The sequence below is a fragment of the Camelus bactrianus genome, chromosome 20 (genome assembly GCF_048773025.1).
Source record: "Camelus bactrianus isolate YW-2024 breed Bactrian camel chromosome 20, ASM4877302v1, whole genome shotgun sequence".
In the NCBI taxonomy this organism is placed as follows: Eukaryota; Metazoa; Chordata; class Mammalia; order Artiodactyla; family Camelidae; genus Camelus; species Camelus bactrianus.
The window spans coordinates 36936355-36963455 of NC_133558.1; the positions used below are offsets into that span (position 1 = coordinate 36936355).

The 27101-nt window shown below is 38.0% G+C and overlaps 2 protein-coding genes across 2 annotated transcripts in view; both read right to left on the reverse strand.

Moving 5' to 3' along the window:
• Positions 1-15632, reverse strand: part of COL21A1 (collagen type XXI alpha 1 chain) — a 113375-nt gene extending 97743 nt beyond the window's left edge. Inside the window, exons 1-2 of the mRNA XM_074348948.1 lie at positions 15513-15632; positions 11460-12011 (exon numbers count right to left, since the gene is read on the reverse strand). Coding sequence (XP_074205049.1) covers positions 11460-12011; positions 15513-15594 — 634 coding nt within the window. The 5' untranslated portion in view covers positions 15595-15632. The remainder of the gene's footprint in view (positions 1-11459; positions 12012-15512) is intronic.
• Positions 15587-27101, reverse strand: part of LOC141574139 (uncharacterized) — a 51108-nt gene continuing 39593 nt past the window's right edge. The window contains exon 4 of the mRNA XM_074347931.1: positions 15587-15632. Within this exon, the coding sequence (XP_074204032.1) occupies positions 15624-15632 (9 nt within the window). The 3' untranslated portion in view covers positions 15587-15623. The remainder of the gene's footprint in view (positions 15633-27101) is intronic.

The window sequence follows — 27101 nt, forward strand, 5'->3', positions numbered from 1 at the left end:
AGCTAACAGAATAAAACGAGAACAAACTCCACTAAACAAACTTTACGAGAATCACTCTTACATGATGTTAAGGAGAGGGAAAGGTATCATATTTATAATACAATAAAAAATAATGAGATGGGTTTAATTAGCCCAAAACATACCGTCATAATGTGTACTATGGAATATTGGAAATAAAATAAAGGTTTGATATAAATAAAATCAGATGTATTCCTTGGAAGGGAGTGGGTATGTTTCCCTTCAGGTCTGAAGATGTTGAGTTGGGAAGGGACCTAATCAATCACACCCTTCTTCCTTTGGTAAGTTTTGAGCTAACTGATGGGAAGGTATAGGAACCAGGCAGAGGATGCTGGTTAGAGGTGTGACCCACTGAGTCTGATGAGACTCTGCAACATAATCAACCACATCTGTCGCCAGGCAACCCAGCAGGGCTGATTTATTCCCCACCCATCTCAGGAGCAGGACCTGGCCACTAACCTCACACATGGTCTAAAGAGGAAACAGAATACCACCTCCAGACACCTGCTGATTCAAAGAGAAGAAAGCTGAAAAAATTTTGCAAACAATGACCAGCTACTTTTATCAAACTCCCTGGCCCAAAAACACACTTTCCCGTTAGTGGTGAGGAGTGAAAGAAGGTGAGGAGAGATCAGAAAAGTCAGTCTACATACTCCTTGCAGCACTGCTTTTCATTTTGAAAAATGAGAACCAAAAACCAAATTGCCTGAGTCAAGGGAAAAGCCAATTCAGGTGAATTTGGAGCAGAAGAGTGACAAATTGGACTTCAATATTGAACCATCTTTGCATTCTGAAATAATCCTTATTCTGATAAATATTAATCCTTTACGACATTACTGGATTTGCTAGTATTTTTTTAGCAAACATTTTCCACCTGTACTTAAAACTGGGATTTGTTATAATTTTAAAATTCATTTTAATAGTTTTAAAAGATGACTTACTCAAAAAAAAAAAATAGTCCAGCTGAAGTCCCTCCACATGAAAACATAAGAAGCAGGGCATAAGTGTCTCAATAATGCTGTATTATGCCGTTTAAATCATAAATCAATAAAAGAAATTAATTTTTTTGTCATTATGATGCAGGCTTTGCTTTTGAGGGGGGTAATACAGAATAAAATGAAGCCTCACTTCAAATGCATTTTGATTTAAAACTGCAAAAGAAAGAAGTTCAGCTGCAAAGAAAATGTGTTAAACATGACATCATAAGAATATTCAGATTTGAATTGCTCCTTTGATTTGCTTTACAAAAGAGAAGTTATAAGATGTTGGACAAAGAGCTCTAACTTTAGACCAGAACCTGAGGTTTTAGACGAAGCCTCTCTCTTAACCTCTCATGAACCTCTGGATTCCCATCTGTGAAATGAGAATAATGATCTCCTTCACGGGGTTTGTCGGAGGATCAAATGAGATGGTGTGTGTGAAACTGCCTTGTAACTCCACAACGGCACGCAATGGGAGGGGACAAAGCAAGTATTGTGTTCATCCCTTTTCTATAATAAAATCTTTTGCGCTGTACCCTAATCTCTAGAATTCTGTAGGAAACAGTGCGGCATGGTTTGTCAAATCAGGAATGTAAACTAATAGTCACAGTGTAGCCATGTTTTCATGACTACCTAGCACATCTCATTAGGGAAAATCTACTTAAATATTTAATATTTTTTCCAAGGAGTAATTTTTCTTCCCAGTTGGCTCACCTACAAGAACAACAAGATATCCTTACACATGGGAATTGAAAAGTAAAATGTAGTTAAAATGCTCAAATATATGGTTTGTATGCCTAGCTATGAGAGACAGGTAAAAGAAAGTTTCCACATATAAAATACTTCTTTGATCTCCAAACAACAATTTCCCCACAAACTTCCAGGGAAACAGAGGTAAATAATTAACTTCCCCATTGTGCAGAAAAAAAAACAAAAGAAATATATGTATAAATATACAACAGCATCCAGAGAGGGGCATGGAAACTGGAAATAAAAACTGAAACTTGAAGGTATAATTTTAAGGACCAGGAAAATAAAACGCTAAAAGAGAGTCAGCTGGGGCTTGTTATAACACCTACAGCAGGGTAAGTAGAACAATCTAGATAAACCAAGTTAATTTAAAGGAGTGTGTTCAGGAGCAAGGATGGGAAAAAAAAAAAAGCCCAACTTGGAAGACCTAGGTTCACAACTGGTTCCCTACACGGACTACACGGCTACAATTTTATTTTCACTCCAATATGTTCAGAGAACATCCAGAAAAGGAAGGCTTTATGAGATGAGTACAGATTATCCCACTTATTTTAAACACTGAAGTCCAGTAATAATTGCTTTTCTGTCCAATCTCAAGGCTTAGCAGTATAAGTTAATTCAGTCTTCTCGGGATCATAAAAAAAAATGTGTTTTATTTAAAAATCCCACCATGAAGAGGGACACAAAAACTGTATATATCTTGCGTCTAACCAGGGCAATCAAATGTGTCCAGCTACACCTTGCTACTTATAAGTTAATATAACAGGGCCACTGATGTACACATTATTCCAGAACATACCTAGCCTAGTTTACAAGTGCCTATTCAATCCAATTCCACACTTCCATTGCTTGTAAGTCACCTTCTGCAGAAGTCGCATATCTTATTGAGAACTGGGGAATTCTAACAAGATTTGTGGTCAGAGACCAAAAGTAACTTTACTGATGCAGCCCAATAAGACGTAGTTGTCTATGGTGCCTCTGGTGCAGCTCAGATCTGTGCAAGCCGACTTCTTTAAACTTTCCTGGGATGAACCTGGTTTTAATGGGAAGGCAAACATGAGGACACGTGCCACTGACACACATCCTTCAATGGTGTTCAGCGGCAAGTGATACACGTGCCTTCCTGAAGGTCTATTACACCATCACGTGCTTTAACGTCATGTATACATCCGTAAAAAAAGGAGGCACATGCACCACTGTTGCAATTTAGTGCAAAGATTGTGAAACTTATTGGAAATACAATAAAATAACAATAGCAAACCCAAAATAAATTATCCAAGCAGACATCCTCTTACCAGAGCCCAAATTCACAAGTTTTCTTGTCGCATTACAGATTGAATGATCTCATCCTCTTTTAATAGCAAGGAATCCTACTGCCTTAAAATATAGGCTGATCTGGAGTCAACAGTCCTTCATCAGAGGAAGATGTCCAGCAAACACATGGCCACCCGACAGTGGGACACAGTAAGCATAGATTTTTGACAACAGTCCTCACAGTGATGAGTCAATAGGAACAATAAACTCCAACCAGCCTTAGGTACAATTTGTGCACAAAACAGAAGTCAAAATCTTTTTCACGAGCTAAGTGGCCTCAGTAACATCGAATATATTATTTTTTAACAATAAGAAGACACATAAGAAATGGAAATCCACCCTTGGCTTAGAAAATAGTTAAGGAGAATACAGTTTTAAAGGCTTATGGGGGGAGGGTAGAGCTCAGTGATAAAGTGCATGCCTAGCATGCAGAAGGTCCTGGGTTCAATCCCCAGTCCCTCCATTCAAAAATTAAATAAATAAATAAATACACCTAATTTACACCCCCCCCAACAAAAGCAAAACTAAAAAATAAAATAAAGAGAACTTGAAAACACTTGGAAAAAAAGGCTTACAAAATTACAAAAATAACTCATCTGTTTTTGCCATTTTTCATTTTAAAAGCATTGATTATGTGATGAAAATTTTTAAGTCAATCTTTCCTCTGACTGAACAGTATGGGTGGAGAAAGGTAATGTGTTTTGGCTTTACACATGTCCAGACAATAGTATGTGTCCAAATCCTTTAACTCATTCTTTACTCCTTCTCTTTTTCATTTTTAATTTGAATGGGAAGAGTTTTTGTCAGATATTAGTTATGCATCATTTTAACATACAAACTCTACTGTTTTTTTTTTTTAACCAGACATCCAGGCATCTTAACATGTCCCTACACTTCTCTAGCAGACTGATATTAATGTTCCTAAAATGTGGTCTCGCTGACCTGAGTAACCAATAGGGTTTTGTAGAAGTAAAGGAATGTGACTTCCACTCGACCATCAAAGACACTGAGCTCCCCGTTGTGCTCTTGGACCACTCACTCTGGAAGAAGCCAGACGCCATGTTGTAAGGACACTCAAGCAGCAATGGGGGGAGGTCCATGTGACCAGGAACCGAGACCTGCCAACAGCCAGGACTGACCTGCCAACCTTGTGAGTCACCTTAAAAGCAGATCCTCCAGCCCCAGTCAAGCCTTCAGCTGACTGCTGCCCCAAATGACATCTTGACTTCAATTCCTTAAGAGGACCTGAGTTAGGACCATTCAGCCCAGCTTCACCCATGTCGCTGAACCACAGAAAATGTACAAGATAATACATATTACTATTATGTAAACTGCAAAAACAAAATTTAAAAATGTAGTCTCTCCCCACCAAGGTTGGAGTCCATCACTTGGCATAAGATCACGCATCAAGAAAGTGATGTTGACAAAGTCAGGAAACAAACCCGGATCTGGGCCTGACTCCAGAGACAGGGCTGGACCACTATAAAATCATATGGCCTCAGGTGTAGCAAAAAAAAAAAATCAAGTGCTTTACTTTAATAGACACTGCACTTACTGACTTTTTAAAAAAAACATTTATTAAGATACAATCTCCATTCAGTAAAATGCCCTAATCTCAAGGGTTCAACAGCTCAACTGGCACATATGCATACAATCAAAGAACTAGCACCAGACAAGACAAGGAATGTCCAACACCTTGAAAGTTATCTCATGTTCCTTCACGGAGAAAAACCACCACCACCAGAAGCCACCACTGTTAAACAAATTCTATCCCCATTAATTTGTTTAGTTTTGTCTGTTCTTTATTTTTAATTTTTTTTTTGGAGGTGGGGGTAGTTAGGTTTACATAGTGGTTTTTGGAGAAGGTACTGGGGATTGAACCCAGGACCTTGTGTGTGCTAACTGAGCATGCGCTCTACCCCTGGAGCTATACCCTCCCCTAGTTTTGTCTGTTCCTGAACGTCATGTAAATGAACCAAGCAGTATCTTTTTGTTTTTTAATTTGACTTCTCTTGCTCAACATAATGCCACGTTTTTGCACATAACAGTGATTTGTTTTGTTGGTGGTGGTGGTGGTGTGTTGCTGTGAAGGATTCTACCATATGAATTATACTATGATGTGTTTATCCATCTTCCTGTGGGTAATCATTGGAGCTGTTTCCAGTTTGGGTCTATTTTTAATAAAGCTGCTATGAACACTCTTGGATAGTCATTTGGTGAACATACAAATTTATTTCTCATAGTTAAGTATCTGGGAGAAGAACTGCTATTTCATAGGATAGCAGTATGCTTTGCCCTGGTAGATAATGTCAAAGGCTTTTCCAAGGTGGATGTACCAATTTTCATTCCAACTAGCATGCCAACTGTGACTTACAAAGGACGAAGCTGCTATGAGAATAAAGTATGTAATTAGTTGACAGCTACTACACACAGTATTTTAGAGAAAGAGAAAGGATGGGAGAATGAGCTGTTCATACAAGTTTTATCATTCCTAAGAAAATTATTCTGCACGTTTTCTTGTTTATTCCTTTCCTAGAAATAATGATCTTGCACAGCTGCATCGAGATCATAAACACTGTCAGCAAAGTCTGCATGCTGTAATTGGTGAATTTTCTGAATCATGCCACAGTTATTCTGCTTTTCCCAAACATCACTTTTTACATAAAATATAAACAGATTATGTTTCTTTATTTGAAACATAGCTCCAGCCTCTCTAATTAAATGAATGGAAAATTCACACTTGCGGATATACTACAAGCCCTTGACAATGTAGGTTGCCTCCATTTCAGATTAGATTTAAATTCTCGCAATCTACAGCTAGAATACAAAGTGATTCCTCTGAATACCTGAGGAGGCTTTAGGAACTAGTAGACTAGATCCTGTCCCGTCTGCCAAACCTCGCCCCACCTCCCACCCCTCATTTCTCCCTGCCCCATCTCAGTGGATGGGAATTCAAGTGTATGTGTACCAACAATGGGGAGGCAGAATGGAAGGAGATCAGTTTCATGTCAGGGCAGAGAAATTAATCACATATATGTTACGAAATCATGGAACCCAAAATACTCACCACCTCCAAAAACACCCCAGTTGTCCTGGCCACCGCTCCTGAAAGGTGTATCTTTACCTTTTATGGCTTCTATCGAAATGCAAGTTAAACTGAGTAGGGTGGAGTAAAATATCAGGCCATTATTACCAAGTATTATAAGGCTTGAGTTAGATAATCAAATTATCCAGCAATCTCCAAGCCAAGGGAAAGGGGCGTACAAAGTAGTAGTAATTTTTGACGGGAGGAAAAGAAATTCAGGAGAAGCCCTGAGCAGCATTCCGAGTTAGAGTGCACCACGGTGGAAAGTGCTGGAGAGAAAAAAGCCCCAGAGTTGTAGGGGATGAGAGACACCGAAGTTCCACTCAGGCAAGCAGTCTTTATCTCTCTCTCTCTCTCTCTCTCTCTCTTTCTCAAAGAAGGTAAGCCCACAGTTACACAGTTAGTTGCCTTCTGACCTCTGGCTTCCCTTCAGTCAACCCCATATGCTCTTTTAAGAAGTAGATAAGTTTCCTGCTTCATCCAAAAGTCAAGATGGTGGGAAAACGGAACAGTAGGAACACACAGGCAGGTTTCGAGGGTCGGCTCTTTTAACTACCCACACCTGTGTACAGGTAAATTCAGCTCACCTGAATAAAATATGGGTCCAGAAACCCAGTCACTCAAGCCACAAGCTGTTGGAAGCCCTTGAAGGCATCTAAGTAAGGTATGAAGGTATCTTACAGAATACAGGGGAAATTACTTTCTTTTTCCGTCCTCATTCTGTTGTACCAAGCCCATGCCTGGCTGATTCATAAAAAGCACAGAAGAGTGATGCCACCGAGGTGGCAGAATGGAAAGTCCCAACCCACGTTCTCCAACTGGAACACTGACCAACAATGACATATGGACCAGAATTCCTTTAGGCGAGTTCCAGATTCCAGGTAGGAAAGCTGAAGGCACCCGGCGAGGACAAAGCCAAGAAAAGCCTCACTGAAACAGGTAATAAGAGCACTATCGCTTCACCCACATCAGTCCCTCCCAAGATGACATAAATCAGCGCCCGGAGAGAGCGCACCAGCGCGTAATGCCCCCTTCAGGAGGGAACGAGAAAAGCAGAGCAGGGCATCCGATGCCCCAGCTTTCTGGAGGGCTGCCCAAGAGACCGGTGCCATTCGCACCTCACCTGCAGCACTGAAGGGACCAGAATTACTTGGATGCCTGGTGACTGGTGAGAACAAAATGGAGCAGGGCGGTGGCTTGTTGTGGCTGGCATGGTTCGGAGTGATCAAAAGACACATCCCTTGAAGCTTCTCCCGCAGGAAGAGAAAAGAGGGAAGCATGTACCCAGCATTCCAGCTTTTCAAAGGGCTGCCTGAGGGGATGATACTGGTCTTGCCTGACTAAGGCTGCTGACAGGGAACCAGCACACTTGGACACTTGGGGACCACTGAGAGCAAGGGAGGGTGGGAAGCTCGTGGCTACAGAACCAGAGAACTTGGAGTGGTGCAGGCAGACCCCAAAGGCAGTGAAAGATTAAGAGCTACTGAAAAAGAAACCGGCCCCTCTAATTCACAATGGCTCACATCGTCCCAGAGAAATCACATCCCTTTCAAAAAGGTTTCAGAATCTCCAGTGAGACTGATTGCTAAGGGACTTCTCCCTGTGCAAAGCCAGTGGGTAAAAACTGAGAGGGGACTGTTTTTTCAGATGTGTGAAACCCAAAACAAAGCTATGAAATACATGACCCCATCAAAGGAACAAACTAACTCCCCAGATACTGACTCTGAAGAAAGGGAGGTATATTATCTGATGAAGAATGCAAAATAACCCCATAAAAATGATCTATGAACTCAAGAAATGATGCATGAACAAAATAAGAATATCATATGTGGAATCTAAAACAAAACAGAAAGAAAGAAAAAAGAGGATACTAATGAACTCATCTACAAAACAGAAGCAGACCCGCAGACATGGTAAACAATTTTATGGTTACCAGGGGAAAGGGGGTGGGAAGGGATAAATTTGGGAGTTTGAGATTTGCAAACATTAACCACTACATATAAAAAGAGATAAAAAAACAAATTCCTTCTGTAGAGCACAGGGAACTGTATTCAGTATCTTACAATGACCTTTAATGAAAAAGAATATGAAAACGAATACACACACACACACACACACGACTGGGACATTGTGCTGTACACCAGAAATTGACACATTATAACTGACGGTGCTTCAATTTAAAAAAAGAATATCAGCATCACTTGATACCAAAGCTAGAAAAAGACACAAGAAAAGAAAACTGCAGGTAAACATTCCTGATGAATATAGATGCAAAAAATCCTCCCCCAAACACTAGCAATTTGAATACAAGAACATATCAAAAGGATGAAAATGGATCATACACTATGACCAAGCGGGATTTATTTTGGGGATGCAAAGATGATTTCGCCCATGAAATCAATCAATGGGACACAACACTGTAACAGAATGAAGGATAAAAGTCATATGATGGACTCAACATGCAGAAAAAGCACTTGAAAAAATTCAACATCTCTTCATGATAAAAACACACACCAAAGTTAAGTATAGAAGGAATTTACTTTAACACAGTAAAAGCCATATATATGAAAAGCCCACAGCTAACGTCATACCAGTGGGGAAAAACTGAAGGCCCTTTCTCTAAGATCTGGAACCAGACAAGGATGCCCACTCTCACCACTTCTATTCAACATCGTATTGGAAGTACTAGCCTGAGTATCAAAAATAATATAAAAATACTATGGAAAATACTTAACCAAGGAGGCAGAAGACTTGAATACTAAAAACTACAAAACACAGCTCAAAGAAATGAAATAAAACACATACACACAAAAAGATGTCTCATGTTCTGGATTGAAAAACTTCTGTTGTAGAAGTCTCCTTATCACGCAGAGTGATCTACAGATTCACAGCAATCCCTATCAGAACCCCAGGGGCCAGTCCCAGAAGGACAAATACCATTCTACCTTTATGAAGCATCAAAAGTAGTCAAACTCACAGAAACACAAGGGTTGGGGGAAAGAGGAAATGGGAGCTGCTGTCCGATGGGCATAGAGTTTCAGTCACGCCACAGGGAAGGTTCTAGATCTGACACACAAGATGGTACTTGTTAACAATACTGTGTTATACACTTAAATATGTTGAGAGTAGGTCTCATATTATGTGTTTTTTTAACACAGTAAAAAAATAAAAAATAAAAAAAAATTAGACTCTCAGACAGATAATGGAATCATTACCCATCTCAAAAAGGTGGTCCTGAAATAAGGAATGCATTGCAGAATACACCTCCAGGAAAATGGCACGTCCATGAAGATGAAATAATCCACATGGAACAAAGGGATGGATAATGTTTTGTTCACTGTGGATCAACCACAGCAGAGTATAAAGAGGAACAGTATTGGAAAATGGTAATCGTATATGCTAATGAGCATCTCAAAGTAGAAGTTAACTGTATGTCCAAAAAGAAAGTGAAATTGTCAAAGAATCAAGTATAGATCACATGCTCTGAGGCTGCTGCAGCACAGCGATGCTTTAATGTGGCGCATTAATCATAATCCAACACAGCATAAAAAGTCAAGTGCAAAAAAGCCCATATTTTCCATTAGTGCAATTTCAAAAAGCACACTTTGAAAGATGACCATTGTACAGTGTGTATGTGAACTGAATAGACAGACATTACTTACATTCTTTCTTTGAGTGTGGAGGAAGAAATATTTGGCAAGATTTCCAATCCGATTTTTTTTTTTTACAGACTGTACATTTTAGCTGAAAAAATTTTTACCCCTATTAACAGACTCTACTCTTTCATGTGTATTTTTAAGCTTTTAAATGGAGAGAATGTAGTTAACAAAATACTTATCGACAGAAAAAGTCTCTGAAGCAAATACCACACAGACATATTTATATCAAATTTCTATTTTAGGATAAAAAATGAATGGTAAGTGAAATTTCACCATAAAGAGTCTATTTTAACAGTGAAATATACCTAGCTTCAAAACGAAAAACTTCTAACAACATACTAAAAATCAAAAACCCTTTTGACGTGTCCAACACAACAAAAGGCAACACATTCTTACTGTTATGAAAAGAATGACCGTAACGATCATTTGTACTTGTTAGCACCTTTTTACAAAGTTTTATTAAAGAAAATCCTTAATTTCCATACTATTAAAAATAAACAAATCTAAAAAACTTTCAAATGTTTTTCTCTACCATATCTCCCCAAAATAGGAAGAAAATAGAGGAATTCATTTTTTTTCTAAGCCACAATCATTTAGAGATTTTTCTATCGAATGTGAGCCAAACTTTTTTGGAGTTTTCAGAAGTAAACTGGAAAAAAAGCCTTTCTGTTTTACATGGGTATTATTTTTTAGGTATAAAAATGCCTATAATATTAAAAATAAAAGATATGAATAAACAATTCTCTCCCAAAGTAATCTGAACACAAGTATGTCTATACCCTGACAGGATTAATGTTTACCAAGAATTGGAAATTTCCCACATCAAGGAGCTTCATAAACATGAAGTTAGATTTTTATGAAATAATATAAACATAATCAATAGACTGGTAAGTACTATATTTTCAAATGTTCCCTCCTGCTGGTGGGAGTTTAAGTTCTTCTCAAGTAGAATTTTTAACATAATTCCAAAGTTTTAAAACTGTTAGCAATGTGATCTTTGTTTTCTGAAGAAATGATGAAAGATTCCAATCCAGAATTAGGTACAAAGATATTCACTGGTATTTGTATTAGAAAAATAAACCAAACATACAAAAATGGAGAAATTATTAAATAACTTACCAGAAAAGATTGTCTGCTCTTATGTTAAAAGAGGAAAAAAATTACATACAAAACAATAAAGTACATAATAAAATGAAAATAGAGTTTGACATTACATATACAATATTGTCCTTATTTATGCATTTGAATAAACTCTCAGACACACTGAAATAAAAAAGGAAAGGACTGGAATGAAAAAGACAGAAAAATTTGTTAACAGGAGTGAAATGATCACGTGTGGTTTACATATGTTTTTATCCTTTGTATATCTTTCTTTTCTACCTTCTCCACAATAAACACATTGTCACTGAAAAGAAAAAAACAATAAAACAAAATTTTACATATTCCAGCTGTAGATTTTATAAGAAGCAGTTTCTAAAAACAAAACTTATCCAGAATAAATAACACCACGAAAATGTGCACTCACCTCAATTCTAACGGAAATACTTCGACATTAAATGTACCTATCTCCCCCCGTGTAAAAACAATGAACAGGTTACACCAAATGTAGGAAAAAGGAATTACTAATCGTTTCCAAATGAAATGACGGCTTACCTTCACAAAGCTTCTGCTTCATCACCTCCCTTATTTTGGATATTGCGATATAATCTTCCACATAAAACACGTAAGTAGATGAAGGCTTGTTGGCTATGGCTCTGAGTTCCGCATCTTCTGTTTCAGAACCAACACCGATGGCAAACAAGGTGATCTTACTGTCTCTTGCGGCTTCTGCGGCATCCTTGACTTCGTCCTGGGATTTACCGTCAGTGAGGACCACCGCGATCTTGGTCAGAAACCGCGAGGACTTGGCGAAGAGGTAATCAAGTGCAAACTGGATGGCTTTTCCGGTCCTCGTGTTGCCTCCCAAGTAGTGAATGGCTTCCATCGCGGCCACCAGCTTCCCTCCTGAGTCCTGGCTGCCCAGGGGGATCTCCAGCACCGGGTAGTCACTGTACTGAACCACCCCGACCTGAATAAACTTCGGCCCGATGTCAAAGTTTTTTGTGATATTGACAAGCCATTTCTTCACTATTTCAAAGTTTTCTGGGCCGACGCTGTAAGAGCCATCCAAGATGAAAACTAAGTCTGTTGGAGCCGTACGGCAACCTGGGTGAAAAAAACCATCAGAGTTTATTCACTATGTTAAAAAAAAAAAAAAAACAGAAACAGAAAGTGAGAGGTTTCAAATGCATGATTGTTTTAACTAACCAGATGGAGAGAATCTTTTCACAACGTATGCGTACATAAAGTCACCACGATGTGTACTTTAAACATCTTACAATTTTATATGTCAATTATACATCAAGAAAGTTGACTTTTTTTTTAAATAGAAAAAAATAATAGTAATCAGTTCATAGAAGTTTTGTGAAGATTAAGTAAGATACACTGCCTAGCCTGGGAAAATTCTTTACAAATGAGGCTATGATTTTTGTTGAGATGTTTGAATTATCTTGTTACATTTTAAGGATGAATGATTCAGCTCTTAAAATAGGGAATAAAAAATGGAAGCTGTAAGTGGATATGGGATCTAGATATCTCTTTGCAGGGGTAGGTATTACCATGAAGTGACATTTTATTCTAGTTCTCTACTGAATTAAAAAAACACAAAAAAACTTAATAAATAAATGCATGATTTAAGCTCTACACTAACATCATTGTTTATCAATAAAATATGCTTATTTTAACCTGAAATATGTATAAAATGTATATAAATCAATGAGTCGGGGGGAAGAAATTAAAAACAAACTTTCTGCCAACTTCAGGACTCAACTAGCCAACAAAGATCCATATTCTTTCTTTTTTATTACTGAAGTATAGTTGATTTACATTGTTGTGCTGGTTTCTGGTGTACATATTCTTGACTGAGTTGATAAAAGTTAAATGAACCAAAATCACAAAAGCAGTCACTCTTGCACTCCATGCAAGATGAATTTTTGAAGGTCTGATCTCTCATCTACAGCCACTAATATAGTCAAAACATTAGCCTGTGCGAAGTGAATCTGTGTCCAAGGCTGTAAAGCTCTTTCTTTCTCTGTAGAGATAGATTCTTGTTTCAAGATACCAGGAAACACATGTGATCGGCACATCTTAGAACTCGACCGGGAAAAAAAAAAAAGACTATCCAGGGTGCAAGTTATACCCAGACGAGTTCTAAACACCTGTGGAAAACAAAAAACACTTCATTCTCGTTTCCCCAGTACACAACATGCCCCTAATCTGATTTCATTCTTTCGGGATGCATATATTGAATACCTACTCTGTGCCTGACATCATGCGAGGCACTGGCTTCAAGCCTACAAGAGACACCTCAAAATGCTCACAGCCTAGGAAGATGGACAAGTGGCTGGTTAGAGAAATTTCAGAGAATTTGGAGAACATTTAGGAGGGGGTGGCCACTTAATTATGGAAAGACAGGATGATTTTGAGGGAAAGTTGACAGGCAGCCTGAGATGTGAAAGGAGAGAGCTTTAACCAGGTCAAGAGGAGGCCATTCTAATCAGAACAGCATGTGCAAAGGTCCAGAGGTGAGAGACAGACACAGCCCAAGAGACAAACTGGTTTGTTTGGGTAACTCCAAGGGTTTGTAGCGGCCAACAAGAGGTCCAGGAGGGAACAACCGTACTGGCCCTTTCCTTCCCCAACTTCTGCACTCAAAGCAGCAAGAATACTGCTGTTTTTGGCCCATAGGATAAGGATCCCATGTCCCTGGAGATGATGAGTTGGAAGAAAATGAGATGGCAACTTTTAAAACCTATGGTTTTACTCAGGGTCTCCCTTAAGTAATGGTCAGATGCCCAATTTAAAGTTATAATAAGGATGATTTACTTTCTGTATATATTGCCAATAAGGTATCATAATTGCAAAGGATGGTACTGGCGAAAAAAGTTGCTTGGTGACAATTAGTACTAGTATTTTTGTCTCTCTTTGGAGTAAACCAATCAATCAATCAACCTCTCCCTCTCTTCACCTCCCTCACTCCCGCCTTCCTCTCCTTTCCATTCTTTTCCTTATCTTTGTCAATTATGTATCTGGGATATTGACAAAGCTCACATGGAGAGGCCTCAATTTTACAGTGATCTCAACTCACCCATCACAGTAACCAGCAAAAGCAAACACTATTGTCAGGCAAACACGTATTAACAGCCAAGAAGTTACCCACCCCCCCTAAAAATTTGCCAAAATATGGATTTGCCTAAAAACTGTAACTGTGATCATGACGTCCCTCCTCAGATGCTATATGGCAGGAGGTGTCGAAGAATGTAGACAGGCGTGAGGGACACTAGTCTAACTGCCTGGCCACGGTGGCCACCGCCGGAGTTCAAGGCAGGGACAGCACAAGTGGAATTCAGCCCAGAGGCAAATTTTCTAACCCAAGGGAATCCAGTTCACCTGTTATTTTTGGAATAACAGGATGACAGGGTTATGCTTTTATTGGAGTTCTGTGGAACAGACAGACAGACAGGAAGATTGTATTTGTAGGATTCCTCAGTGTTGCCTTTCCTCAACCCTGTGCGATCTGTTACTGCCTGGACCTGCGAGTGTTTGTGTACCACTCGATTCAGTGGTTATAAATTCTTGCAGAGTTATTCTTGGGCTCTTTCCACCCCTTTCCAGAGCCATGGGGCATGTATCTCATAACTGCAAGGTTAGCCAAGCACATGGCTACGAAAGCAAGCACTGCCATTTATAAACCCCAGCCAAACTGCCACTCCAAGAGACCTCCTTCTTAGACAGGCAATCACTGGAGGGAAGGGATGCACCGAAGATCAAGGCGTAGTTCAAATAGTCATTACAGCTCTAACCAGACATAGGTATGACACTAAGCAAGCCCCTTAAATGTGACGACTCTCTTTTCCCACTCAAAAAAAATAAAGAGTATCTGCCTTGTAGAGTGCTTGGCGGGGGGAGGGGGGGAACCGAACTATAAAAGTGTTTATGCAGACATTAAATATTATTGTCAATAAGTCTTAAGCCAAGCTGAACCAAACTGTCAAACCGTCTGATTTAACTGTGATAGAAACCATAATTCATTTACAGCAGAGGGTTTATGTTTATGAGTTTTAAAATATGAATCTAAGCAAACTTTTAAACAGAAGTATGGTATCTGTGAAGGATGGCCTGGGTAGCAAACTGCCACTCACAGAGCCTACCTTCTCCAACACAAGACCTCCTACAGGCAGATTACTAGTCACTGTGTGCTGAGACGTTTATATGCCTTACCTTATTTACAAGGACTGTCTTATTATCTCTATGCAATGACCTCATAGGATGAGGTCCTGATAACTGTCCTAAGAGGCAAGTACCTTCTTTATCTCCATGTCATGAAGCTTATCAACAGCTGAACTTGGACTCAATACCAGATGATTTGCTCCAAACCCTGATGGGTTAATAAAATGAACGATTCGCATAGAATTTTCTCTGAATGACCTCTCACAGCTTTTCCTCTCAGTTAATGGGTAACATAGCAATTCATCAATGTTGGGGGATCGCAGCATCAAAGACATGAAGAATAAGTTAAGCTTCTTAAAGCCATTGCTTGAGCTCCTCTAATCTGATTTGCACAATTAATTTGTTGATAACAAAAAAGACAATGTTGAGGGTTCTTACTTGATCTTATCTCCCCATCATCAGCTAAGGCAGAATTCTGAAGAAGCAAAACTATCCAAAGGAATGTAATGTGATGAGCCATGTTTCTGTTTTCCTTCCAATATTTTGGTTTTAGGATTCCTAAAAAGAAAAAAAAAAGTTAAATATATCAGAAAAATAAAGACAAATACCTAACTGTGATAAATTTAATTGTTTAAACGCAATATCCCGTCAAAGTACAGTTACTAACCTTGGAATTAACTTACGCACCCAAAATAGCCACATTGCAAATGTATTGATGCAGGACAACACGACAATGGTTGGGAGCTAAGGAACGCCCGTGATTAGCTTTTAATTCACAATTACCCTGGGAAAGCAAAACTTACCTAAAACTTTGGGCTTTGCTCAAAATATTTGCTAGAATCGCCCCTTTTAAGCAGTCTGTAGAACCTTAGCGCATTTTTATTATCTCAGTGGTAGCAAACATCCTTCTTTTAAATATGGATTTTCATTTAAGAAACACTCAAAGGGTATCTGGTAAAAATATCTGTATGATAAAGCTGAATGGCAAGAGTGAACTTTTTTAATGGGGTGTTAATTATAAACAATAAGATCTATTTTATGTAACTCAGAAACACTCAGTTTAATACGTCTTCTAAGTTAGTCCAAGGGCTTCACTCCTGGTTAGAATGTGGAACGTTACAAAAGACTATCACTCCCAAACATGTCAGATAAACTGTAAACCTATAGTCTTTTAAAACACAGAAGAAAAAAACAAGGTTGAAAGAAACCTAAAAGACCTAAATTCCAAAAGTTATTAATCCTTCATAGGACAGAAAAGATTCAGAGGTGCTTTTGTCTCTAGCAGAAAGGGAGCCGTCCTTCAAGAGGAGGGAGAATTTGCTACAGTGTGAAAGAAATCAGTCAAAGCTGGTGTGACAGCTTAGAATCCTGAAAGGTCCAGGCTGCAGAGAAAGAATGCCCCCATCCAGCAATTCCTCCCCGCACCTTTTAACTGGGTACATGGAATAAACAGGTAGCACAGAAAATTGAGAGCAGTGCAAAACAGTCTAGAGACACCCACTTCCTCCCTCCCCCTGTTCAAGAACCCAGGGAATTCCTCAGGTACAAATCCTTCTCTGCTGAACGTTAGGGGAGAAGCAACAGAATGGAGAAAAGTCGCTCCAAGGCATTCCAGCCCTACAATAAAATTAGAGTTCTTTGAGCAAATAGATATTCTTAAAAACCCTAGAAAGAATAATCAAGAAATAAGACAGAAAACATAAATTACCTAAGTCAATATTGAAAAAGGAGATGCCACTACAGACCCTACAGACATTAAAAGGACAATGAGTAGACAGATGGAATGGACAGTCTTATAATACACTATTTACTGAAATGGATCTAAATGGAAATTATTAAAGAAATTGAATTTTTAACCAAAAACTTTCCCACAAAGAAAACTCCAGTTTCCAATAGTTTCATCAGTAATTTCTACCAAACATTTAAAGAAAGTAATGATAGTAATAATCAAATACTTTGATGAAATGAAATGAAATGAAAATAGAGGAAGAATCTCCCCATCTCCCCAACTTCTAGTATGAGATCAACATAACCCTAATGGAAAACTAGACAAAGATATTACAAGAAAAGTATAGTTCATTATCTTTCACGAACAGGGCGTAGAAATACATAATGAATTATTAGCAAGTCAAATCTAGCAATATAGACAAAAGATCATGACCAAGTGAGGGTTAGCCTAGAGATGCAAGATTGGTTTAACATTTAAAACTCAACTGATACAATTCACATTGCTAAGGAACAAAAAAAGAAAAATCACCTGAATACCTCAATTTATGCAGCAAAGGCATTGAATAAAATTCAACACCCATTCATGATAAAACTCTCGGCAAACTAACAGTAGAAGGGACTTCTTCAACTTTATAAATGGATGCCATCTACGAAAAAAATCGACAGCTTAAATCATATTGAATGGTGAAAGACTAAAAGCTTTCTCCCCCATATCAGTAGAAAGTTAAGGATATATTCTCAAATCACTTCTTTTCAAAACTGTACAGGAAGTCTTAGGCAGCGCCACATTCAAAATGAGAATAAAAGATACAAAGACTATTTAAAAAGAAAGAAAACTGTTAATTATTCACAGACAACATAATTATCTCCATAGAAAACTTTTTGAAATCTACCAAAATACTAGTAGAACTAACAAGTGAACTTAGCAAGGTCACAGGACACAAGGTTAATAGTTGTTTTTTTTTTTAAGTGTAATCTATATACTAGCAACAAAATAGAGCGGTGGATGTAATATATCAAATACTAGCAAAAGCATCATAAACCTAGAAATAAAACAAGTGAAAAATGTGAAGGGCCTCTACATCAAACTATACAATAATACGTTATCGAGAGAAATTAAGGAATGCGAATAGAGAGATCTATACTCATGGGTTAAAAGATTCAATATTGGTCACACATTAATCCTCCTCAAATTGACCTACAGACTCAACACAATCCCAGTCAACACCCCAGCGGATTTTTAAAAGAAATTGACAAACTTATTGTAAAATTCTTATAAAATGCAAATGATTTTGAATTACAAGAACAATTTTAAATGAAGAACAATCTGGATAAAGAACAGTCACGATTAAGAAGAGCTAAATTGAATTTGCACCATCTGATTTTGACTTACTATAAAGCTACAGTAATCAAGAAAGTGTGCTGTTGATATAAGGATAAATATATAGAATAGAACACAAGACAGTTCAAAAATAGACCCACACTTATATGGTCAATTGATTTGCATTAGTGTCAAGGTCATTGAATGGGAAAGGAAAGGCTTTTCAATAAATGGTGCCAGATCAACTGTATAAACACTAAAATGAGTCTTGACCCCATCTCATTCCACATATAGAAACTAGATGAAGCATAGATCTAAAGGTAAAAGCTACAATAAGGCTTCTTCTGGGAGAAAACATAAGAGAATATCTTCCCAACCTTGGGACTGGGCAAATCTTCTTAGGACACTAAAACCACTATGAATTTTAAAAATGGATACACATTAGATTTCACCAAAATTAAACATTTCTGTTCCTCCAAAGATATCATTAAGAAGACAAGCCCATATTCAGAATAAAATACTTATGAAACATGACTCACATACAGAATGCAAATATTTTTTTAAAAGTCAACAATAAAAAGAAAAACAATCCAATTATTTTTTTAATGAGTAAAAGTCTTGAACAGACATGTCACATAAGAAAATACAGAAATGGCCATTAAGCATATTAAATGTTTCTCATCGTTAGTCATCAGAGAAAAGTATCTTAAAACCAAAATAAGATATCATTTCACACTCACTAAAATGGCTAAATTAAAAGACTGGCAATATCAAATGTTTATGAGGCTATTGGAGAAATTGGAACTCACACACTTTTGGTGAGAGTTAAAAATGATGTAACCACTTCAGAGAACCGTTAGGTTCAGTTTCTTATAAAATTAAACTATGACCAGCAATCCTTCTGCTAAGTATAAAACTTAGAGAAATGAAAACATGTGCCAACAAAAAGACTCTAACAATGTTTGTAGTAGTTTGATTCGTAATAGTGCCAAACTAAAAATAACTCAAATGCTAGCCCCAGGAAAATGGATAAACAAGTTGTTTGGTTACAGTCACAGAAAGGAACAGAGCAACAAAAAAAAAAATAATGAACTATTGTTATACCCAAGAACATGAGTAATTTTAAATGCATTTAGTTAAATTAGAGAAGCCAAACACAAAAGAATACTGAGAGCATGATTTCAGCAATATGAAGTCCCAAGATACAAAACCAATCTGCGGTGTTAGAAATCAGGAAACATTTGCCTTTGATGAGAGAAGTCAACTGGAACGTGGTACAAATAAACTTGCTGGGTGTGAGAAATATTCTACATTTGCTGTGATATAGTCGGGAGCATAAATTGGTCTAAAGCCACTCAGCAGAAGGCTTAAAACCTGTATAATTTGTTGTATATAACTTATGCCTCAATAAAAAACAATCAATCCAAAATCATCACTGTCGTTTTTAAAATGAGGCTGGTTGTCTGGACAAAGAGCTATAAAGGTCAAAAAATGTCAGCGAGAGGCATTTTTGGTGAGTCATTACCAGGATGTACTGTTTTATGGCAACAGTGTGTACTAATAAAAATTGACTAACTTCCTCCCCAAAAGCCTCAAAATTAAGTTATTCTGCTCCTCTACCAAAAAAAAAAAAAAAAAAAAAAACCCTCATGATTTGTATGCACCATCTAATTCCTTCAGAATTCTTGGGCTACAGTGAATGTCTCACTGCATTATATTTGAGATTGACAGCCATTAAAGCAGATTATATGAAAAGGGCTTTAAATACATACTACAGCCATGTGATTTAACCATTGAAAGACATAACTGGGATATTCCATAAATGTATTTTACAGCTATTTTATTGTACAATGCATATATACTGAGGCATAACCAGTTTTACCATTTACTTCAGTCACCTGAGGAGCTGGTTAACATACAGATGCCCTAGCCCCACCTATGCATTAGTTTCAGATTGCAGGGCAAGGGGCCAAACATATAAAATGAAATGAAGTGAAGTGAAGTGAAGTGCAGTGAAATGCTCCCACTTGCTAATGTGCCCCAAAGTTCTAGGAATTCTGGTATAAGGCAAAGCAGAAACGATAAGAAAAAAATTAACCTCCTATCGCCCAGTAGAGCAAGGTAGCAACCCCAAATAGGAAAGCCCAACTCAGAAAATCTTTACATGCAAAATTTCTAAGAGTTGGCTACTAGATGTGTGGTCAGGCAACCTTAGCATCCCCATATTTTGAATGGTAACATGCACACAAGCCACTTAGAGATCTTGTTAAGCTGCAGAATCTGATTCAGTAGGTTCGGTTAACAACCTAGGATCATTCACATCTAACAGCTCCCAGGTGATGCTTTAGACATCGAAGATTCTGTTTTGGAAAAATGGAACCTTTCAATGCTACTCTTTCAATCCAAAGAGTTCTTTATGGATAATGAAAAAGGACGAAATTACTTTTAACAGACTGTAAAAATCAAACTGAGCTCGCCTGTTCATGTGGAATATGCATGAGGCAAACTATACACCAGGCAACCCAGGTTATAGATTTAACACCGCCACCAACCAGCTATAATTTAGTATCTTTCTTATAGTGGTCTACTGTTCAAAAAAAAAAAGGATGAAACTGGCTATCTGTAACCTTTCTTTCAACTACAGAGACAATGATTCATCTTCCACAACCTCACAGGATTGTCATGATGAAATTTTACAATCTACAATGCTGGAGACAACAGTGCGTCATTTAACCTGAGCAAGAGTGGAGGAATGTGACTCTGACTTAGGTACCACGGCTTGCCTGCCGCAGGCATCGGTAACAGACCCACAACTCCAACTCAGCTTCTCTCACTCCTGAATTCTTCCCACTATATTCATACACCGACAAATATTTATCAAGTGCCTATGGTGTGACGGATAACTCTTCTACGGGCTGGGAATTCGGAAGTGACCCAGCTAGACAAGGAATCTGCTTTCATGCCGTTCATGAGCCAGAGACTAAATAAATGATTGGGTGACATCATTTCAGATAGTGGTGGGAGCTACCAAGAAATGGAAACAGTAACGTAGAACTTGGGCCAGGAGCAGAGGAAGGGCTGCTTCCCACTTGGAGGTCAGAGACGGCATCTGCGATGGGACCCTGAGCATCTTGACCGACGGGAAGGAGACATCCTTGCCCAGAACTGAGGACCACCCTGCCCCCTGCGGATGGAGCACGTGCGGCTGGTTCTAGGAACAGAAGGAAGGTCCAGGAACCGGAGTGAGGGAGCAGGAGGAAGAAAGGCAGGGGCTGCAGTGAGGTAGGAGGACCCCACATGGTCTGTTACCTTCAGAACGGTTTCCTCTAAATACAGCATGAATCCTGGAGGGTGTTAGGCATGTGTGCATTACCACGAGGTTTTCACACTGAGTAGAGCATCCCACTTTCAAAATCAAAATTCTCCAGCATTTAAGAATTGGTTCGAAGTTTGCAAATACTAACTACTATATGTAAAATAAACAACAAGTTGATACTGTAGAGCACAGGGAACTATATTCAATATCTTGTAGTAACCTTTAATGAAAAAAAGTATGAAAACGAATATATGTATGTATATGTATGACTGGCACATTATGCTGTAAACCAGAAATGGACACATTGTAAACTGATTACAGTTCAATAAAAAATTTAAAAAATTAGGTGATTCCCAGAGAAACTGTCAACTGATGATTATCCTATTTATTTTTCTTCTCTCTTCCATTTCTTCATCTGCTGTATCATAGTCTACTGCCACCACCACTAATATTTTATTAAAATCAAAATAGATACTTATAAGTAAATTTCTGAGAACACTGGATACAAATGAAAGCAAACGCCTTGTCTCCTTGCAATTAATGTATCTTTCCTTGGGTCCACTGGCTGGAAAGTCACCACCAGGAATGCAGAAATGCTTTGAAAACGAGGGACTATCCTGAAAAATGCCATCTCCAAATGTGATTGCTGAGCTTGGTTGTAAAACCTTCAGATAAATTTGAAGACTAAAAAAAGTCCCCTCGTGAGACATCAACCCTCATCTTTGAACTAAATTGTAAAAGAAGGAAAGGTGAGGAAAGAGAAATTCTGGTCCCCACGGTTTTACAAACACACATGTATTGTGTTCCATATTTCTAACATCAAGGTAATAGAAGGAAACGCCAGATGGGACAGGTGGAAGTGAGAAGGGCAAAATGCTGGCAAACCAGTGAAAGGATTAAGAATGAGTTCTTGTATATACGTCTGTGTGTAGAGTTTGGTTTGTTCGAGTTATCATTAAAACAGCAGAACTACATTTAGAACTTTCGGAATTTCATACATCAAATATTGCCCTCCAAAATATGTAATTCATCAATGCCACCTCGATAGTGGGTAACAATTAACGGTTAACTACACAACTGACATTTGTTATCCTATTTCTCTAGACAACAACTTAGCATGGTAGGCAGACAGGTAATTATAAATCCCCATTTAATAGACAGGAGGCTAACAGATTCCAGGGAGCTTCTGTTTTGTGCTTTGCAGTTTGCTTCGTACACTGCAAAGTGGGAGACCGCTTTCTTAATCTGTTTGTGGGACACATTACATAGCATCCATTTAAGCTGCAAAAGAAAAAGTGAATGACATTAATTTGATTGTCTGTAGTTTGGGAGAGTGGTTTAAAATCCCATCTGGCCATAGCAGCTTCTAAATAGTCAAGCAAAGAAAGAATATACGTGTCTGTGTAATCATTCGAAATGAGACCAGTAAAAGACGCCCAAGGAACACGCCGTACAGAGTATTTTATTTGCCTGTGGCACCAAGTCCGCTGAAATCAGGCCATGGGACTCCGCAGGTCATTTTAAGTGTGCTTATGAATGCAGCTCTTTTTTTCTATCCCGGAATTCCTCTTATATTAATATATATTAGCCTAATTTTTTTTCTTAACACAGCTCGTATTTTTGCAATTATCATATCAGAAAAGCAAAGACATCCCCAAAGGAAAAGCTAATAAAATTTTAAACATCTAACCCAGGTCAAATTGTTCTCCAACCTCCTAATCTTCCATTTCTTCCATGATCCACCACGAAGAATGCCGAGTAACAAGTCACACGATGTGATTCTCGTCTTAGATGTGCGCCTACTTGGAAAATAAAATACAGGCATATGCAAAGCTAAATAGCAATCCAGGGTAATAAACAGACAATAAATGGCACAGACAGAAGAGGAGCCAGGGTGAAAGAAAATGGGTGGAAATGAGCAATTCATACTCAGGTGATACAAATAAAACCATCAAAACGCAACTCTGGCCCCCCAGCTGTGGCTTCTAAATACCATTTCCCATTAAAAGAAACCAGGGCTCCTTAGGGAGAATAGCAGATTCCAGATCTGGAGGACATGAGACAGAGAAATCTTGTCATTCTAAAAACAAAGGAAGTCTCAAAAGCTACCCGGATTAGATCAAAAGGACCCAAGAGCTAAGCTGAGGTGCTCCTATTAGCTAAAGACTGACTATAACTGACTATAACTCAATAAAATAATAAGAAAAAGAAGAACTACAATGAATTGGAAGTATAACAATTTACTCAACCTTTGAGTCCAAAAAAGATACATAAAAACAAAAACAAACATTAAAAAAAAAAAAAACCCAACCACCCTTGATCACTTTCAAGGTTGCTAGGACTCAAATAAACAAAAAGCATCAAGCATTTCTCCTCCTTTTCTTACAATGGATAATACTTAAGGTTAAAAAAACAGTTAATGAGGCAAGAGATAACAAATGCCAGAGGACTACAACAGAATGAGAGAAACCACATTTTGCAAGCGCTAATGACATACGAGGTCTAGCAGAGGCTCACCCGTGCTACAGCGCGACTGGGTGAAAGGTGAGAGGGGGAACCGGGACAGGTGCATCGGGCTTGACTACGCCTGAACACACTCACCTACTTCAGCATCATTAAAGCAGGGCAAGACGTATGTTCCTCCAGACATGACATAATGGAGCACATTTCCATCTGTGAGTTATTTTTGGCCAATAAAAAGGAAAACTTGAATCTACCCAAGTCTTGGTATTTACCCAATTATAAGAAATTCGGGACTGTGTTCAACGACACCAAGAGGATGAAATTAGCCAGAATGAAAACTTGTACAATTAATAAATGTCACAAAAACACAAGTAGGGGGACTTAAGAGACAGATCAATTACATGCAATGGTGAAAGTTGTTGGAATCCTAAATCAAACAACAAATGGTAGATATTTCTGAGACAGAGAAAATTGTACGTGGACTGGATATTAGGTGATATTCACCGTTTTAAAAAATTCACTGGGTGTGATAGGAGCATGGTGGTTTGTTTGCTTTAGCTTCTTATGTATTCAAAGAATAAAAGTAATATAAAAATAGATACAATATAAATAGATACAAAAATAATAAAAGTACCAGTCACCCAGTGGGGAAAGAAAATTTGTAACAGACATAATCAACAAAACATTGTACCCAGAACACAAATGCTCTACATTTTTTCTAAGATGAATAGTAAGCCCAGTCTGTTTCATCTGTCTTTTTCTTACTTTAAACCATTTTAATGGTCAGAGTTTACTAAAAGACATATGTTGCAAACTAAATTCCTAGGTGTGGCTAACAGCAGCAGTACACTTACAGAGCACACGTGATAATAATGTAGACACCAAGCCATGGAGGGAAGAAACTATAGTGAGTTATTTACCTCCATGCCAAAAAAAAAAAAAAAAAAAAAAAACCCTCCTCTGGTTTGCAGTGTTTCTATTCTAGACTAATTAACCAAATTGGAGGGTAGGGGGGCTGTCGCTTAAATGTGTGTGTGATACACACAGTAATGAGTGCAATCCCCCCTTTTTAAAAACAAATGTTATTTCACTGGGTTATGCTCCAAAAATACAAATTTATTTTTCTTCATTAAGTTGCCCCCCACATACAATTTCTAGTTCCACATTCAACTAATTCAAAACTGCCTAATTAATAAAACACTTCTATACTTTTATTAAAACTCAGTGAATGGTCATGCCTCTATCTGCAATTTTAAGCATGATGTTATATGAGAAGTTATTTTTCTGATTTTTTTGTCACCAAGTCTGATGAGTTTCAAAGATTGTGAAATTGTCAAGCGAACACTGGAGAAAAAGATGGCGCCAATTCAAATTTCCTGGAGAGTTTAAGAGACGTGGTGTAACCTGAATAACTTATTCCGAAATCATTCTTAATTCTAAGAGAATCAGTGCTAAGCGTTTCATTAACATTTCTTATGTTCAAACCATAGTTATGATACACTGGAGGGTTTCCTGGAAATACGTCATGGTAACTTGGGGCCTCATATAATTTGGTATGTACTGTGTCCTTAGGTTCATTTTTAAAGGTTTAGATCATTATTTGTCTAATTATCATGGCTCTAGGACTGTGACTGTGAGATAACCATTGACGTATTATCTAGTGTTAACTGCCAGTCAGGAACAGAGCCCCTTACAAAATAACAAGATTCCTATAACAAAAAAGAGCCACTTAATAAGCGATTTTATAATATAGTTTTGTTACAAATACAGTAACTGATCCTCCTCTAAGGTATCCTAGGTTTACAGGAGAAATTCTAGGTTTGTTAAATGAGTAACACATCCATAAAGGCAGCATTTAAGTAGAAGAATGATTATAATTATCTTCCTGCACTTACAACTTTTCCCTTTCAAGGAAAACAACTAATCGGAGAAAATTAAAACGCATGGCACTTGTGTGAAACCCAAGAGAAGACAAGGGAAAACTAGAATTCAAAATCATTGACAAAGGAACAAAATATCACCAAGGAAAAGACACGCAAAAACAGGCAAAGGATAGATACGAAGCGTCATTATCACCTAGTTTAATAATGTACTTGAAAGTCCTTAGGGATTTCTAAGAATACTTTATAGAAAGACGTTGAATGCATGGTTTCCACAGTTAGGAATTTCTACACTAGCTTATCAAAGTAGGACAAATAAGGGATATCTACTCAAAAATTATTAGAATTGTTTTTATCCATGAATGATGAATATCTCTCTGCTACAAATCAATGAGTGAAAGCATTATGGGGCTTAAAAAACATAGCCTGGGTGTTGGAAGGCAATATTTAGCCTGATTCTGCCATCATTTAAATGTAAGCAAGACGGAAGGAAAAACTCAGCTGGAACTGTCTCTGGGCCTTGGTTTCTTTTCTACAAAAAGAAAAGGATTGACCAGCCTGACATTCTGTGAGTCTGTGATAATCAGCAAAATCAATTTACATGGATTTCTTTTGTATTTTTTAAACAAAAGTATAACTATACCATTGCATTGCTGGCTTTTTTTAAAAAAAAAAAGCAAATCATAGACATTTAAGAAACAAGTCTAAGAGCTCAGATGCTGTATTCCAGCGGATAAAATACAAATATGGGGTGTTGATTAGAGATACTGTGTAAAGTTCACCGCATGGTAATAAGCAGTGCTTTCATTTTCAACTGTGCACGATTATTCTCATCCACACAATCGTTCCTTGTCCAAGATCCTCACGACCAGTCACATCTACTAATTCACTAATCGTTTACTGTGAAGAATCATCTCTCCAACTAGTAAGTATCTTGTTAATGTGCCGCTGGTATTCACATCCTGGTCTATCGATCACTAGCCTGGGCATGTTCTCAACCCTGGCTTGGTCACAGTTTCCTCATCTGAAACAACCAACAGCCCTCCTAGGACTATTGCAAAAAATTAAATGAGACAGTAAAACTCTGGCTCGTGTGAGGTTAAATAGTGAAAAGCGAATTTATAGTCATTCTTTACCCTTCCTAATCCCTAATGACCAACAGGAGAGTTTCTTATCTATGTGTTTTTACCCTGCAGAGTCCTTCCCAGTGCTAAGTCCACAGAAGGCACGGAAATATTGGTAGCATCGCTGGCTCGAGAAGAATGTATTGACGATCAACCTATGTCAGGCTTTGGGGTAGGCATAGGGAAAAAATTAAA